The following is an 18406-nucleotide window of genomic DNA, read 5'->3' on the forward strand; positions in this document are numbered from 1 at the left end:
AAATTTTCAATGACATCTTTAACTTTTTTGCTAATATTCCTTTAAGTCCTGAAAACCACACCCCAATCAAAAGGTGAATTTAATTTAGCTTTGTTAATCTAGCACTATCTATAAAATGCAGTTAATAGTGTGAAAATTATTATAGCAACATAAAGGGACAACTACCAAGTCACATGCATATCCTTTGGATTAGTTAATGTATTTCTTGGTATTTAAGGAAACAGATAAAATAAAAATAATATGCATGAAAACGTTCATTACATCATTATCTATAACAAAAAACCTTACATGTCCAATATTTGGGGAAGGACATAAATTACGGTATAGCAAAAAAGCAATATTAAAAAGCTGATTATACTTATTGAAAATTGCAATATAAACATATGTGGAAGGAAGATAATTTGCTTAAAAGTAAAAATGGTTTTATTAAGGTGGTGGGATTACTGGTGCTTTTTGTTATACGTATTTCCTATCTAATTTCTTTGCAGTTACAAAAAGGAGGAAGGAATGCAAAGTAAGACTGGAAAGATCCTTCCCTACTTTAAAAGGGCAAATTTTATACCTATGCATACAACAATAATCAAGTCACCAGTATATATAATTTTTTTTTCTTTTTTTTTTTTTTGAGATGGAGTCTCGCTCTGTCGCTTAGGCTGGAATGCAGTGGTGTGATCTCGGCTCACTGCAAGCTCCACCTCCCGGGTTCACACCATTCTCTTGCCTCAGCCTCCCGAGTAGCTGGGACTACAGGCACCCACCACACCTGGCTAATTTTTGTATTTTTAGTAAAGACGGGGTTTCACTGTGTTAGCCAGGATGGTCTCAATCTCCTGACCTCGTGATCCACCTGCCTCAGCCTCCCAAAGTGCTGGGATTACAGACGTGAGCCACCGCGCTCAGCCCAGTATATATAGTTTCAAATAGAGAGGTGTTATTAACTGAAGCCCAGTTCGTTTTTACTTCAAATATAAGGACAAGACAGCCTGCTTCCATAACTGCTAAAGATAAAAAGGGGGAGTAGATGGTCAGTGTTTTATCTGGTCTTATGAGAAAATTAATATTTTTATTATATTCCTTGTCACAGCCCTGATATGAATGGCTGCTCTTAGAGTTATATATAGTGATTCTGAAAGATACTGTGATCCTATATCTGAGTAAAAAGCTATGGTGAACTGCCACAAAAACTACAAAAAAATGACTAATGCCAATAGTCTAGAAAATACGGATTCAGGGAAAGTACAGCCTTAGAGATTCTCTTAAAAATGTGCAATTCAAAGTACTGATGTCTATGATGTAGAAATGCATGAATGTACTATTAATTAATCTCAACTCTTGCTAATTTCCAAGGAAAAATAGCATTGCATTTCATATATTAATCCATTACTAAGTTAAGGAATGGCAATTAGATGATCTCGGCTCACTACAACCTCCGCCTCCCAGGTTCAAGTGATTCCCTTGCCTCATCCTCCTGAGTAGCTGGGACTACAGGTGCGTGCCACCTTACCTGGCTATTTTTTACATTTTTAGTAGAGATGGGGTTTCACCATATTGGCCAGGCTGGTCTCAAACTCCTGACCTCGTGATCCACCCGCTTTGCCCTGCCAAAGTGCTGGGATTTCAGGCGTAAGCCACTGCGCCCGGCCCAGAAAAACTAAAACTTATAACACAGTTACCTTGCCCGCATCACCTCCATGGGGGTAATGAGATCCTGGAGAATGTACAGGAGAACCAGTTGGAGAAGCAGGAAGGATATTAATGATATCAGGGTCAAGATCATCTCCTGTGTCTAACAAATCAAAGATACCCATTCCATCTGCTCCATCTAAACAGGAGAAAGAAAAGAAATTTAAAACTCCATTTTCCATATCCTATGGTCATTCACAGGAAAGGGTCAAAGTAAATGAAATTTTAACCAAAATGGGTTAATTTAACCAACATTTACTGAGTGTCTACCATGTGCCAGGTATTGTGCTAAAAGCCGTACAAATAATTATGCATAAACAAGCATGTGGTGGTCTGAATAATGGCCCCCCAAAAGATGTCCACATCCTAATCCCAGGAATCTAAGAATATGTTACCATAAAAGACTTTGCAGATGTGATCAAGCTAAGGATCTTGAGATGGGGAGATTATTCTGGATTATCCGGGTGGGTCCAATGTAACCACAGGGGTCCTAATAAGAGGGAGGCAGTAGGGTTAGAGCCAGTGAAGGAGATGTGATGACACTATACTGCTGGCATCCAGGATAGAGGAAGGGACCACGAGCCAAGGAATGCAGGTAGCCTGTAGAAACTGACAAAGGCAAGGAAACATTTTCCCTTAGGACCTCCAGAAAGTAATCAATCCTGCTGATATTTTGAATTTGGCCCAGTGAGACTGATTTTGGACTTCTGACTTCCAGAACTGTAAGATAAAATAAATGCGTGTTGTTTTAAGCCACTAAATGTGTAGTACTTTGTTAGAGCAGCAATAGGAAACTAATACAAAGCAAACATAGTACAAATGAAATGAAAATGTGTTTAAAGTGGGACTACAGTATTCCTCCTTATCCATGGGGGATACGTCCCAAGACCCACCTCCATACCCACAGATTCCTGAAACCAAGGATAGTACCAAATCCTATATACCGGTTTTTCCTTTACGTACACACCTATGATGGAGTTTCAATTACAAGTTAGGTACAGTAAGAGATTAACAATGAGAATATTAGAACAATTATAGCAAGATACTATAATAAAAGGTATGTGAATGTGGTCTCTCTCTCTCTCTCTCTTTCAAACTATCTTATTGTACTGTACCCATGGGTAACTGAAATCATGTAAAGCAAAACCAAAGATAAGGAGGATTACTGTATTTACGAATAATACCATGTTCTTTATTAAGTAAAATATTCGAGTTATTATATCACACACTAAAACAAAAGAGTATAATGACCATACTTGTGACTTTAGAGATGTGAGAGTTTTTAATGTAGCTCAGAATAACAATAAAATCTTATTTATTTTCTCTTCTACTAAAATGCAATCTATAAATTCACCTGGAAAAGCTACATCCCTACTTTGGCAGTTTATATAAATTACATTATTTTGGCAAATCAACATAAGAGATATATAAAATGAGTTCATGTACAGGTACTTCAAAAGCACAAGGGTAAACCTATACAAATATTTTGTGACCAACTATTGCCTTTTAAAATAAGTAAAGATGGCTGGGCATGGTGGCTCACGCTTATAATCCCCACACTTTGGGAGGCCAAGGTGGGTGGATCATTTGAGGTCAGGAGTTTGAGACCAGTCTGGCCAACATGGTGAAACCCCATCTCTACCAAAAATACAAAAATTAGCCAGGCATGGTGGCATGCACCTGCAATCCCAGCTACTCGAGAGGCTGAGGCACGAGCATCGCTTGAACCCAGGAGGTGAAGGCTGCAGTAGGCTGAGATCGTACCACTGCACTCCAGCCTGGGAGACAGAGTGAGTGAGACTCTGTCTCAAAAAATTTTTAAAAAGTAAAAATTTATGGGATAATTCACAGCACCAGTTCTGATATCAACAAGGTAAAAGAATGATTGTATTAGTTTCCTGTTGCCACTTTAACAAGTTACCACAAACTGTTGGCTTAAAAACAACACATATTTATTTTCTTACAGTTCTGGAGGCCAGAAGTCTGAAATCAGTTTCGTTGGACTGCAATCAGGATGTTGGCAAGGCTGAAGGGGATAATCTGTTTCCTTGTCTTTTTTCAGAGTCTAGAACTATATTCTTTGGCTCATGGGCTCTTTCACCATCTTCAAAGTCAGCAACATAGCATCTTCTCCCTTTGACTTTGCTTCTCGCTGTTTCCACCACACGGCTTTCTTCTCTTCTATGTAGTCAAACCTCCTTCTGCCTCCTTCTTATAAGAATACATGTTATTGCATTAAGGGCCCACCTGCATAATTGAGGATAATCTCTCCATCTCAAGATCCTTAACTTATCACATCTGCAAAATCATTTTTTGGTAAAACAAGGTAACATTCACACGTTTCAGGTACTGGACATGAATTTATTTTGGGGGGTATTCTTCAGACTACCAAAATGGAACAAATTACCTACCATTGTTGGGATTGAAAGCTAAATCCAAATTTTCAGTGGTATAAGTAGCTGAAGCTACTTGCACAGAAGCAGAAGTAGGAAACACAAGTATATGAGTACATGATGTATCCTGTGGGGTATTTAGCTGAGATGTCTGCATGTTTAGAGTCGTGCTTCTTCCAAATACAGAACCAGTTGACACAGAATCTGAAAATGGAAGACATTTTTTCTTTTAGTAAATGAAGAATAAATTTTATGTAATACTTAAAAACTTAACTGCATAAAGAATTAAATCTGATATAAACTAAAGATAGCTAACCTGGCATAATAACAAAAGAGCCTTGCGGCTCCATTGCCACCAAGCAAGCACTGAGAATGCTAGGGGAGTCTGCAGCAGATATACCACACATTCTACACATGTCTTTGAGCCTTTTACTTAGAGACTGCAAGTTTCGACGACTCAGCAAACAGCTCCAATCTGTAGGTATCAACAGTAAAAAAAAAAAAAAAAAAAAATCAAAGTAACAGCATTATTAATATCCTGTAGAACCAAGTTAAAGTTAAAATATAAAAATAGTTAATGGCTTTTAAATTAGTGTATTCCTCAAACAGGAGTCATCATCAAGCCAAAATTCTTACTGCTGATGCTACTCAACATCCTTTATCCTCCTAATATTAGGATACACCAAATTCAACTGGCATCTGCTCAACAGAGGATGAGTTAAATAACAATCAGAAAGTGGAAAAAACAGAAAACAAGTAAGAACAGCAGTAATAAGACTGATATTAAAGTTAAAATAAGAGTAAAATGTCTTTTTAAAATTTGAATTAAGTCATTTGTGGCCTGGACATATGTGGTTCCTTATTTGATAACCTTTGCATTTTATTCAACATACATACCTAGATGTGGTCAGAACAGTGTGTGAATTTACATAAAACGGAAATATAAATACTAATAAAAGCACAATTTTACCTTTCAATTCTCCATGACCAATCCTTCCTAGACGACCAATTACAACTCTCCATGGCAATGAACTCATTTGTACAAGTCCTAAGCACCACTCCCAAAGTTTCTGTAGACCAAATTTTCTAGCAGAACTTTTTTTCCGACGAGCCCTATTGTATGAATAAAGAGAGTGTCATAAATATTTCTAAAATTTATATGATTTTGCTGTTTTTGTTTTTTTGAGATGGAGTCTCACTCTGTCACCCAGGCTGGATGGAGTGCAGTGGTGCGATCTCGGCTCCCTGCAACCTCCACCTTCGCAGGTTTAAGCGATTCTCCTGCCTCAGCCTCATGAATAGCTACAATTACAGGTGCGTGCCACCACATCCAGCTAATTTTTTGTATTTTTAGTAGAGACGGGGTTTCACCACGTTAGCCAGGATGGTCTCGATCTCCTGACCTCATGATCTGCCTGCGTCGTCCCCACCAAAGTGCTGGATTACAGGTGTGAGCCACCATGCCATCCCGACATTTTGAGAGCTCAAATTTGTGAAAAACAGATCTCCTTAATTTTAGTGCTTCACGAAACCTTTACATAAGTCTTAAGTGAGAATATTCATAAAATCATAGGTTTGGCATGTTAGTTTGCTTTTCTATTTCACATTATAGTATATAAATTTTTTTAAAAATTTGTCTACAAAACACCTCAATTCATCAGCAATACTGCTCTACACCAGGGATTTTTTTTTTTTTTTTTTTTTTTTTTTTTTTTTTTTTTTTTTTTTAGATGGAGTCTCACTCTGTCGCCCAGGCTGGAGTGCAGTGGCACAATCTCGGCTCACTGCAACCTCTGCCTCCCGGGCTCAAGTGATTCTCCTGCCTCAGCTTTTCAAGCAGCTGGGATTACAGGCACACACCATCACATCCAGCTAATTTTTGTATTTTTAGCAGAGAGGGGGTTTCACCATGTTGGCCAGGCTGGTCTCAACTCCCGACCTCAGGTGATCCTGTCTCAGCATCCCAAAGTGTTGAGATTACAGGCATGAGCCACTGCGCCTGGCCCAGTAAACTTTTTTTTTTTTTTTGAGACGGAGTCTTGCTCTGTCCCCTAGGCTAGAGTGCAGTGGCGTGATCTCTGCTCACTGCAACCTCCGCCTCCTGGGTTCAAGAGGTGGAGGTTGCCAGCCACCTTGACCCAGCAAACTTTTTTTAAAGAGCCAATACTTCAAATGGAAATAGCCAGATTTGGTCCATGGGCTGTAGTAAGCAATCCCTGTTCCATACTATAAGTTGAAGACTGACCAAAACACCACACTTCTCAGTCCAAACAACATTGTTACATGTTTTCTGCATACATGTCCTTCACTAGCCAAATATGCAACATAAGCACTCTTTGGCTGAGCAACAGTGGCTATTACTTTTTTTTTTTTTTTGAGACGGAGTCTCACTCTGTCACCCAGGCTGGAGTGCAGTGGTGCCTCCTGAGTTCACACCATTCACCTGCCTCAGCCTCCTGAGTAGCTGGGACTACAGGCGCCCGCCACCATGCCCAGCTAATGTTTTGTATTTTTAGTAGAGATGGGGTTTCACCGTGTTAGCCAGGATGGTCTCGATCTCCTGACCTCGTGATCCGCCCGCCTCGGCCTCCCAAAGTGCTGGGATTACAGGCGTGAGCCACCGCGCCCAGCTGGCTATTACTTATTATTTTTTTGAGACAGAGTCTAACTCTGTCACCCAGGCTAGAGTGCAATGGTGTGGCCTCGGCTCATGGCAATTTCCATCTCCTGGGTTCAAGCTATTCTCCCACCTCAGCCTCCTGAGTAGCTGGGACTACAGGCGTGTGCCACCACATCTGGCTAATTTTTGTTTTTTGGTTTTTTGGTTATTTTTGAGACAGAGTCTCGCTCTGTTGCCAGGCTGGAGTGCAGTGGTGTGATCTCAGCTCACTGCAACCTTCGCCTCCTGGGTTCAAGTGATTCCCCTGCCTCAGCCTCCTGAGTAGCTGGGACTACAGGCGTGTGCGACCACACCCAGCTAATTTTTGTATTTTTAGTAGAGACAGGGTTTCAGCATGTTGGCCAGGATGGTCTTGATCTCTTGACCTCGTGATCTGCCCGCCTGGGCCTCCCAAAGTGCTGGGATTACAGGCGTGAGCCACCATGTGAGGCCTAATTTTTGTATTTTTAGTAGAGACTGGGTTTCACTATGTTGGCCAGGCTGGTCTCAAACTCCTGACCTCAGGTGATCCGCCCGCCTTGCCCTCCCAAAGTGTTGGGATTACAGGCGTAAGCAACTGTGCCCGGACAACAGTGGCTATGACTTACTGAGCACTTACTATGTACCATCCATTGTGCCCAATCAATTTACATGTAATACCTCATTTCATCCTAACAACTCTATGAGACAAATACAATTATCCTCCAGACTTTACAGATAAGTAGGCTGTAACTCAGCTGCATAAAGGTAGTTTTTCCAAGGTCAGTAGTGGCAGGTTTGGGATTTGAGCCCAGGTCTCTCTGACTCCATCACTGCCCCTCTTTTTTCTTTTTTAAGACAGATTTTTGCTCTTGATGCTCAGGCTACAGTGCAATAGCGCCATCTCGGCTCACTGCAACCTCCGCCTCCTGGGTTCAAGTGAGTCTCCTGCCTCAGCCTCCCAAGTAGCTGGGATTAAAGGCATGTGCCACCATGCCTGGCTAATTTTTTTGCATTTTTAGTATTTTTAGTACAGTCAGGGTTTCACCATATCAGTCAGGCTGGTCTCGAACTCCTGACCTCAGGTGATCCACCTGCCTTGGCCTCCAAGTGCTGAGATTACAGGCATGAGTCACCGTGCCCAGCCCCATCATTGCCCCTCTTAACCATTATCCCACTTCTACTTTATCAAGGTAGTAAAATGGTAATACTATTTTGATAATGAAAAGGGTGGGTTTTTTTGGTCTACTTTCTCATACTTCACAGATTAGCATATTCTTTCCCAAGTTCACTTAATCAGTATAAATATCCAATTAAAAAAATCAAAATTGTATCAAGGAAATAAGATACGAAGCACTGTTCTAAGGTTTATAATATAAAGCTTAACAGACTTGTTAATGTTTATAACCAATAATATAAAATTAATGTTTCTATCTTCTGCTTCCCCAGCACCATTAAGACCTAATAATCATTAGATATTTCTGCATATATTTAACTTCTCACCTAAAAAACAGGCTTTTATATAATAAGGAAGAAAATAAACAATGGAACCCAAATCTTTTTTTTTTTTTTTGAGACAGGGTCTTACTCTGTCGCCCACGTTGAAGTGCAGTGGCACAATCTCAGCTCACTGCAGCCTCGACTTCCTGGGCTCAAGTGATCCTTCTGCCTCAGTCTCCCGAGTAGCTGTGACTACAGGTGCGCCACTATGCCCAGCTAATATTTGTATTTTTGTAGAGACGGGGTTTCGCCATGTTGCCCAGGCTGGTCTCGAACTCCTGGACTCAAGTGATGCGCCTTGTCTCAGCCTCCCAAAGTGCTGGGATTACAAGCATGAGCCACCACGACTGGCCAGAACCCAAATCTTAAAACTAAAAATCATTTCACGAATTTGCTTTTCAGGTTCTCCTGTACAGCATTCACTAGCCTTGAAAACATGTTTCAAGGCTCTACTAAAGGCTTGAAATGTTTATTAAGTAATAACTCAAAATGAGGCTCACCTGTTGGGACCTATTAGTTATATCCTTTGTAAATAAATGGACATGATATTTACTGCCAAGAATTCTAAAATGGCCATCATATTCTGAAGACATCTAAACTTTTTTTTTTTTTTGAGACAGAGTCTCATTCTTGTCACCCAGGCTGGAATGCAATGGCGTGATCTCGGCTCACTGCAACCTCCACCTCCCAGAGATTCAAGTGATTCTCCTGCCTCAGCCTCCTGAGTAGCTGGGATTATAGGCGCCCACCACCACACCCGGCTACATCCTAACATTTAAATGATAAAATTTTAAATCGCCAATTTTAGTAAATGAAGTTAACTTACTCAGTTTATTAGGGGCTATATCTTAGATGGTACATGAGAAAAGTTTAAATGTTCTAGATACTTTACTAGACCATTTTTTTACATTTTTCAAAAATGTTCAGCTAAAATAATCGCCTCAAGCTTTATGACACAGAAGTTAGTGACCTTAATCTTTTTTGTTCATATAATAGATTAATCATAATTATTTTTAATTATCTTAGTTATACAGTATAAACATTCACTACAGAAAGAAGTAAAAAGCACCCACAACCCCACATCTTAATATTTTAATATATATAAAACCTTCAAACTGGTTTTCTATTCATTAAAAATGAAACAAAATGTTACAAATGGAATATGATATGATATATTTAGGGAAATACAAATACCTATTTGGAACGTCGATGTTAATGATACAAGTTTCTAAGAGTTCTCCATATAGATCTGTGCAAGATGCAAGAATCCACCTTTGATCATGTGATAAACAGTATCCCACAAAAAGAACATTATATTTCTGTCCAGCTTCTCCAAATGTTTCTCCTAGCTCTGTCTGTTTGTCCTTCACTGGAGCCAGAATAAAAGGAGGTGCATAAAGTCGAATACACTCTGGTCTCTATAAAATAAAAAATTAAGGTATTATCATACTATACAATCTTAGAGAAATACTGCATTTAAAATGTAATTCGTATCTACCCAATTATAAGATAATTGGAAAATGAGAGCTAAGCCAAAAATTGCACTTAGTTTTGCGTAGTATCATAAAAATGTTGGCAGGGCACGGTGGCTCGTGCCTGTAATCCCAGCACTTTGGGAAGCACAGGTGGGCGATCACCTGAGGTCAGGAGTTCGAGACCAGCCTGGCCAACATGGCGAAACCCCCCCCCACACACAATATTAGCTGGGCAAGGTGGCGCATGCCTGTAATCCCAGCTACTCAGAAGGCTGAGGCAGGAGAATCGCTTGAACCCAAGAGGCAGAGGTTGTGGTGAGCTGAGATTGCCCCACTGCACTCCAGCCTGGGTGACAAAGCAAGGCTCCATCTCAAAAAAAAAAAAAAAAAAAGTATGTATAGTCATTGAACTTTGGTCATGAAAAACATATACTTACATCAGGACTTCTAAGGGCAGTTTCCATGGCTAAACCTGGACCAAAGCCAGTCAATGTTTTCACATTGGTTGATGTTGGAAGTGGCCTCCGACACTGGGTAAAGGCCGAAAAAGCCAGGGATTTTAAATGCTGGGGATAGATTTCTCTATCTTCATGCTTCACAGGTTGCAACAGGTACTGACAAGGAATAATCTACGAAGTATAGGCAAATATTACAAATGTTAAACTTCCAAAAGAGAATAACAGGAACTGTGGATCTAAAACTCTAAAAACTTTTTACTAGAAAATTTAAACAAAACCTAATTTAAATGAAAATTTAAGGATTGTTTTCTTATCTATTATGTAGGCTTTTAATAAGTAGCCAATTTTACCAATGGGTTCTGAACTAAAGGACTATTTAAAACCTATAAAACTTTCTGGCTAGGTGTGGTGGCTCACACCTGTAATCCCAGCACTTTGGGAGGCCGAGGTGGGCAGATCACGAGGTCAAGAGATGGCCAACACGGTGAAACCCCGTCTCTACTAAAAATACAAAAATGAGCTGGGTGTGGTGGCATGCGCCTGTAGTCCCAGCTACTCAGGAGGCTGAGGCAGGAGAATCACTTGAACCCAGGAGGCGAAGGTTGCAGTGAGCTGAGATCACACCACTGCACTCCAGCCTGGCGATAGAGCGAGACTCCGTCTCAAAAAAAAAAAAAAAAAAACAAACAAAAACTGTAAAATTTTCTATATAACAATTATATTAATAGTGCCATTGACTAGTCCTGTTGAAGTCTATAAAATAAATTCAAAATTTCTTCTAACAACTTAATATGGTTAATTGCTTTCTCCTTTTCTTGCAACCTGTCTTGTTTAGGTACATGCTACATTTTTCTATTTAGGCTCATGAATTTAAAAATTGGCTTATAAAAGTAACACAGGGGAAACATTTAATGTACTTAATAGAATTTTTTTATTCTGTATTATTACTGTCATATGACTATGAAGTTTATCTTTTATAAATTCTCTAACATTTATATTATGATATTAAAGTAAAATCAATATAATAGAACTTGGCTTTTAGATACCCAATTTGAATACAGAAAAGTAGTATCTGAAACTTCTGACAACATTAAGCTGTTTTACATAATTTTAATTCACAACATCTATCACTCTTACCTGTACAGAAACAGTACTCTTGATATGAGGAGGAAGAGTCTGGACCATTTCTAGAAAGCATCGAAGTAGCCCCAATGTCCACACACTAGAAGAGTTAGTGCTCTCGTCTGTATTTTCATATGTAAAAGGATCAATTATATAAACAACAATTGCAGGTGGATACGTGACTGCATGTGAATCACCATCTGTGGGGATTCCCACTTTATCCCGATCCATCGTGCTAAAATTTAAGGTAGAAATGAGACAAAAAGTTGTACTGTATATGCTTGGGGTAGCATCTAAGCAGGTTCTTAATATCCCCCTCCTCCCTCTTTTTTGGTGAAAGGTGTCAGAAAGCCTCTCTGAAAATGAAGGACATTTCTTTCTCACCAAAATGAACCATAAACATTGCACATACAATTTCACAGTGTATAAAGACACTTGCCTTAAGAGGTCTTGCCTTAAATTTACCAAAAAAAAAAAAAAAAAAAAAAAGAAAGAAAAGAAAAAAAGAATTCTTAAAACCATAGGGTATTAGATACAAAAGATGGCTTAGAGTTTAAGGGATAAAACTGAGACAAAGACAGGTCTCTTTGTCTGAGGCTATCTCAAATAGCTTCCCAAATTTATAAAGCTGGCTACAGGTAGAGCTAGGCCAGAAAGAAACCACGTTTCCAGACTTATTCAATGTTCTAGTACATTTTTAGACTATATAGATATATCTTTTTTTTGAGATGGGGGGGTCTCACTATGTTGACCAGTGGTCTCAAGCAATCCTCCTGCCTTAGCCTCTCAAAGTGCTAGGATTACAGGCATGAGCCACTTCACTTGGTCCCATTTTTAGACTATATACATTTATTTCATACTTTACAGCTTCAATAGTGTACAAGTTTCATTCTTTGATGGGTGATTTGATTTTTTTACACTTCAAATCTATTCATATGTTCAAGATGAGTGGATCAATCTCGGTAATGGTTTGTTTTTACCCACATGAGTATAATTTTGGGCACAACTGCATCCTGGGTAGCTGACAGATATAATTAAGCTCCGGCCAACTTAGCCTATAAATCAAAAGGGAAGATCAAAACCTTCATCAAAAAAGGAATGAGAGCTGTCATAATCATTCTTGTCACCATAAATAACTTGGAATCACTGTGTAAAGTACTTAATGTATATTATATCATATTACTCTCATCTTACAGATAAGAAAACATGCTTAGAAAGTTAGAGTTTCCCCGAAGTCACAAAGCAGGTAAATGGCAGAGCTGAGATTCAAACTTTAGTACAACTCTAAAGCCTCTGAATAGACTGGGTCAATAGTGACTTCTCAATCACCAGAGTGATTTGCACAGGCAAATCTACTTGACAATTATGCCACAGAAGACTCAAATGTCACATGGGTATCTGGGCTATATGGTTTTCAAGCTCTTAATTCTCACCCTCAGATTCTAGAATTCTATGATAAAGACTTTATGAAGTAAAGTCCTCATTATAATTTTATACATAAAATATTCAACACTAGTCCGGGTGCGATAGCTCATGCCTGTAATCCCAGCACTTTGGGAGGCTGAGGCAGGCAGATTGCTGAGTCCAAGAGTTCCAGACCAGCCAGGGCAACAGGGCGAAACCCTGTCTCTACAAAAAAGTAGCTGGGCATGGTAGTGCACGCCTGTAAGTCCCAGCTACTCAGGAGGCTGAGGTGGGAGGATCACCTGAGCCCAGGAGGTCGAGGCTGCGGTGAGCCGCGATCACGCCACTATACTCCAGCCTGGGTGACAGAGTGAGACCTTGTCTTAAAAAAAAAAGATACAAACTAAAATTACAAGAATAAGATAAAAAAGCACTTTATGACCATTCAAAATGTCTTATTTAGAAAAAAAGCAGCATGGCTGGGCATGGTGGCTCACGTCTGTAATCCCAGCACTTTGGGAAGCCAAGGTGGGCGGATCACCTGAGGTCAGAAGTTTAAGACCAGCCTGGTCAACATGGCAAAACCCCGTCTCTACTAAAAATACAAAAATTAGCCAGGTGTGGTGGCACATGCCTGTAATTCCAGCTACTGGGGAGGCTGAGGGAGGAGAATCACTTGAACCCAGGAGGCAGAGGTTGCAGTGAGTGGAGATCCCGCCACTGCAGTACAGCCTGGGCAAAAGAATGAGACTGTGTCTCAAGACAAAAAAGAAAGAAAAAGCATCATAGTTTTTTTATTTCTGCAAAAATCAGTATTTTTAAAGGTACCTTTCAGACACATCAGGATGTGGCTGAGTGGGAAGTGAAGATGATTCTCCAGAAATCCCAGGTGTCTGTAGAGCTGATGTCTGTTGCCCTCCTAGCTGACCACTCTGAACTGTATTTGCTTGTGTAGACATGGATCCTGCAGCATTACTGTTCATACTGCCAAAGGGTGGAAATGAAGGTAGTTTATTTGATGGTACTCCACTATTCAAGTTGGAGGATGATGAAGATGAAGTTGAAGCTGTGGTCAAAGTTGAATTAGCTGTGGCAACTGAAGTAGATATGGCAACACCTGAAGTCATTGTCATAGCGCTGCTCGCTGCAGATGCTAAGGTGGCAGATGGAGTATTAGCATTTCCAGTATTTGTCATCGGAGGTGGAGTAATCAAAGACTGACTTGTAGGGGCAACTAAATTTGGCTGGGAAAGTAGAGAGCTGTCCAATGGCAGGGAAGCAAGATAAGGACCTAAAGAATAAAAACAGGTAGGAAATTTAATTCTTTATTTCACTGACTGTTTTTTTTTAATTCTACTGTGTAAACAGAATCATAATCTAGTTGATGTTTTCTTGGTAATTATAGCCCCGAAACTGCTTGCTAATGGTATGACCTACACTTGCTTTCTATTTTCCCCTGGAGACTGAAGAAACATATTTAAAATGGAATTGAAAAAGCCAGAATTTTCACTCAAAATTAAAGAAATGATTACTATGAAAGTGTAACAAAATTCTATTTTCTAAGTATAATTAAATGTAAAAAAAGGTATCTAGCAATATTCATCAAACTATTCAAAGGGTTTCTAAATCACAAATCAAATAAATATTGACTACATTGACAGCTAATTAAAATATAAAACGGTATAATGTTATCATGGGGTTCGAATTATAGGAATGTCTAATGAGATTCAATATTTTGGTTCTGCATCTCTTTGGATTAAGTCTAAAGGAAGTCCACTGATCTTTATTTTTCAAGAGTATTTATAAGCAATACAGTTGGGCACGGGTAGAATAAAAGAAAAAAAAAGTATGTAACAAGCAAGTCTTAAACAGCTGTCATTTTCTTAGCTACAACAAAGAACTATTTCTTGGTTTGGTAGAGATTAACTATAAATTATTTTATCTCTAAACTGTAACAAATGAAGAATCTTCATGTTATTAAAACATCAGACCCTACAGAGGCAACAGAAAATGTATTTATAACCCATAATTTCTTCCTACCTGATGGGATCCCTCATTAGGGATCAGCAAACTTGTTCTGTAAAGGGTCAGATAATAAATATTTTTGTCTTTAAAGCCACACAGTCTCTATCAAAACTACTCAGCTCCAATGTTGTAGCACAAAAGCAGCCAGAGAAAATACATAAATAAATGAGGATGGCTGTGTTCCAATAAAATTTTATCTACAAAAACAGCTGGTGGAGCAGGCCACATTTTGCCAACACCAGCCTTATACAATAAATACAAATTCAATACCTAGGTCATATCTGCAGACTTGTGCATAAAGCTTGAGTTTAGAAAATGCTTCATTGTTACCATCAGCTGCCTGAGAAAACCATTCTGCTACCAACTTTTCTGATAGTTTCTTTGATGCAGTAGATCCAACTCTCATGATCCCATCTGTTAACAGTCGAGAAATAGGTCTATGTTGACCTAATCGACAGGACTACAAACATACATACAGAAAGAATTAGTAAATTTATTATTATATTTAGATACACATTATAAAACCAAGCATGAAAGCTACTTAAAATAGGCTTAACCACTTGCAATTAACAGTTATGATAAAAATATCAAGGGTGTTTTTAGAAGTAGGTCAAAAAAACAAACATATCAAGGGTGAAATGGTGCCATAGGTCTTTTTCATTTTTACATTAGAAATTCATTAATTTTTTTTCAAAATTAAAATATCTCTAATGAAAAAACACCTAGATAACAATAGTACTAGAACCATTTGGTTTGAATAAAAGCTTGCAGAATGCAGACATAAGTGAGCATAAAAATGCAGTCATTTTAGGTATACATTAACACCAATTCATGAATTATGAATACACATATCCCTAAGTCAAAGCAAAATAAAAACTGGTATAAAAATATATTTATACACCCTCTCCCTCTAGTTCTGTGAGTCACTGATTTTTGTTATTAGAAGCCCAATGTCAAATAAATTTAAAACATTGGATTAAGCAAACTTAGAAGACTTCTTTACTGGAAGAATTTCAAGGCCTTTAAAAACTTAATACGAATTGTGAATCTCTAAAAGGCAATATAATATACAATGTTTCCTCAAGCCTATTTAACTATGGAACTTTTTCTCTGAGAGGATTTTACCGGACTGATATTCCAAATAACACCCTTTGGGAAATGTTTATTTATTAAAAACACACTACAAATACCTTGTAATTATGTGGAAAATTTTATAAGGAAGCTAAACTAACATACACTAACATTCAGATTGTATAAGGAATCAAAATTTAAAGACTAAATTTCCAAGCCTTTGTGGAAAAAGGAAGGAATAATAAAGTAAGACTTTATGTCCCATAACACTTATAATTTACAATTATTGCGCCTGGTGATGGATATGTGAGAATTTAACTTAAAAGAAGAGGCAAGAATTTCAGACCTGAAATGGACCTTAGCGATATCTAGCATAGATTTATTTTACATATGAGGAAAGTGAGGCCTAGTGTCACTACCTGAAATCCTAGAGAATAAAGACTAGAATTTTTGTAAATGTAACTTTTTTTCCTGGCTATTTAACATTGTTACCCTTTGTTTTAGAAAAGGCCACATTAAAAGGGATATATATCTATATGCCCTCAATGTTTCTTCCTCCAATAGGGGGATAGCCACTCTGACCCATGGCATACACATCTAACAGACTGGGTCAAACTCAGCAAAGAATGTAACTGGCTAGTATGAGAAATAAACATCTAATCTGACATCATCACTGTGTCCCAATCAACTGAACTGCCCAGTGTGCTGTATATACAACAATACAAATCGTAAGGTAGTTTTAAAATGTCATCTCTTTTTAAACACCTACCTCATATATTGCAGTAAGATCTCTAAAAAAGCTTTTGGCTCCATTTAACAAGGCTTCATTTTCTGGACACAGTACAACATAGGCTATATCTCTTTGAGATCCATAGGGTTCCAGCATAAGTCTCTCCCAATAAGGAAGAGCAAATGGAGAAAGCACCAGATAATCATAATCATAACCCAACAAAAATGTGGGGATTGGCAGTGGTTCTGGGGATTCATCAGTTCCTAAATAAGAAAGATGTATTTTAAGAAAACACTTAAAAACAAGACATGTTTCCTTTTTATTTATTTATTTATTTACTATTTTTTTTTTTTTTTTGAGAGGGAGTCTCACTCTGTCGCCCAGACTGGAGTGCAGTGGCGCCATCTCGGCTCACTGCAAGCTCGGCCTCCCGGGTTCACGCCATTCTCCTGCCTCAGCCTCCTGAGTAGCTGGGACTGCAGGTGCCCGCCACCACGCTCGGCTAATTTTTTGTATTTTTTAGTAGAGATGAGGTTTCACCGTGTTAGCCAGGATGGTCTCGAGCTCCTGACCTTGTGATCTGCCCACCTCGGTCTCCCAAAGTGCTGGGATTACAGGCATGAGCCACCATGCCCGGCCTCCTTTTTATTTAAATGTCAAAAGTTAATGAAGTCATTATTAGTGAAAATATTTTATTAGAGACAAAAATACTTAATGCCAGTGGTCAAGACTTTTCAACATTAAGGAATTTCCTAAACAAGTCTTTTTATTTACTTATTTTTTTGAGACAGGGTCTTGCTCTATTGCCCAGGTTAGACTGCAGTGGAACAATCATGCCTTACTGCAGCATTAACCTGCTGGGCTCAATCAATCCTCTGGCCTCAGCTTCCCGAATAGCTGGGACTACAGGTGTGTGCCACTATGCTTGGCTAATTTTTAAAGTTTTTGTAGAGATGGGATCTTGCTGTGTTGCCCAGATTGGACTCAAACTCCTGAGCTCAAGTGATCCTCTTTCCTCAGCCTCCCAAAGTGCTGGGATTACGTGCAGGAGCCACCATGTCTGGTCTGCATTTAAATTTTTGACATGGGGCTGGGTGCAGTGGCTCACACCTGTAATTTCAGCACTTTGGGAGGCTGAGGTGGGCAGATCACCTGAGGTTGGGAGTTTAAGACCAGCCTGACCAACATGGAGAAAGCCCGTCTCTACTAAAAATACAAAATTAGCCAGGCATGGTGGTGCATGCCTGTAATCCCAGCTACTCGGGAGGCTGAGGCAGGAGAATTGCTTGAATCCAGGAGGTGGAGGTTGCAGTGAGCCGAGATTGTGCCAGTGCACTCCAGCCTGGGCAAAAAGAGCAAAACTCCATCTCAAAAAAAAAAAAAAAAATACACTGTAGGCCAGGTGCTGTGGCTCATGCCTGTAATCTCAGCATCTTGGGAGACTGAGGTGAGAGAATTACTTGAGCCCAGGAGTTTGAGGCCTAGGCAACATAGTGAGACACCATCCCTATTTATACATTTAAAAATAATATAATTTTAAAAATAGAAAAAAGAAAAAACCTTACTAAGAGCGCAGATCTCATGTTAAGTGTTCTTTTTTTTTAGTTTTTTTTTGTTTGTTTGTTTTTATTTTTGAGATAGAGTCTTGCTCTGTTGCCTAGGCTGCAGTGCAGTGGTGCGATCTCCACTCACTCCAACCTCCGTCTCCGGAGTTCAAGCAATTATCTCACCTCAGCCTCCCGAGTAGCTGGGATTACAGGCACACATCACCATACCTGGATAATTTTTGAATTTTTGGTAGAGATGGGGTTTCACCATGTTGGCCAGGCTGGTCTCAAACTCCTGAACTCAAGTAATCCGCCCACCTCAGCCTCCCAAAGTGCTGGGATTACAGGCGTGAGTCACCA

At 39.2% G+C, this 18406-nt stretch overlaps 1 protein-coding gene across 2 annotated transcripts in view; it reads right to left on the reverse strand.

Moving 5' to 3' along the window:
- Nucleotides 1-18406, reverse strand: part of MED13 (mediator complex subunit 13) — a 125502-nt gene that overhangs the window by 8397 nt on the left and 98699 nt on the right. Inside the window, exons 18-27 of one of the 2 annotated variants that reach the window (XM_054457140.2) lie at nt 16539-16762; nt 14969-15158; nt 13502-13964; nt 11285-11504; nt 10127-10318; nt 9409-9632; nt 5047-5189; nt 4393-4551; nt 4095-4280; nt 1674-1822 (exon numbers count right to left, since the gene is read on the reverse strand). In XM_054457140.2, the coding sequence (XP_054313115.2) occupies nt 1674-1822; nt 4095-4280; nt 4393-4551; nt 5047-5189; nt 9409-9632; nt 10127-10318; nt 11285-11504; nt 13502-13964; nt 14969-15158; nt 16539-16762 (2150 nt within the window). The remainder of the gene's footprint in view (nt 1-1673; nt 1823-4094; nt 4281-4392; nt 4552-5046; nt 5190-9408; nt 9633-10126; nt 10319-11284; nt 11505-13501; nt 13965-14968; nt 15159-16538; nt 16763-18406) is intronic. The other variant, XM_054457142.2, reaches the window with a different exon arrangement.

This window comes from Pongo pygmaeus, chromosome 19 (assembly GCF_028885625.2).
Source record: "Pongo pygmaeus isolate AG05252 chromosome 19, NHGRI_mPonPyg2-v2.0_pri, whole genome shotgun sequence".
Taxonomy (NCBI): domain Eukaryota; kingdom Metazoa; phylum Chordata; class Mammalia; order Primates; family Hominidae; genus Pongo; species Pongo pygmaeus.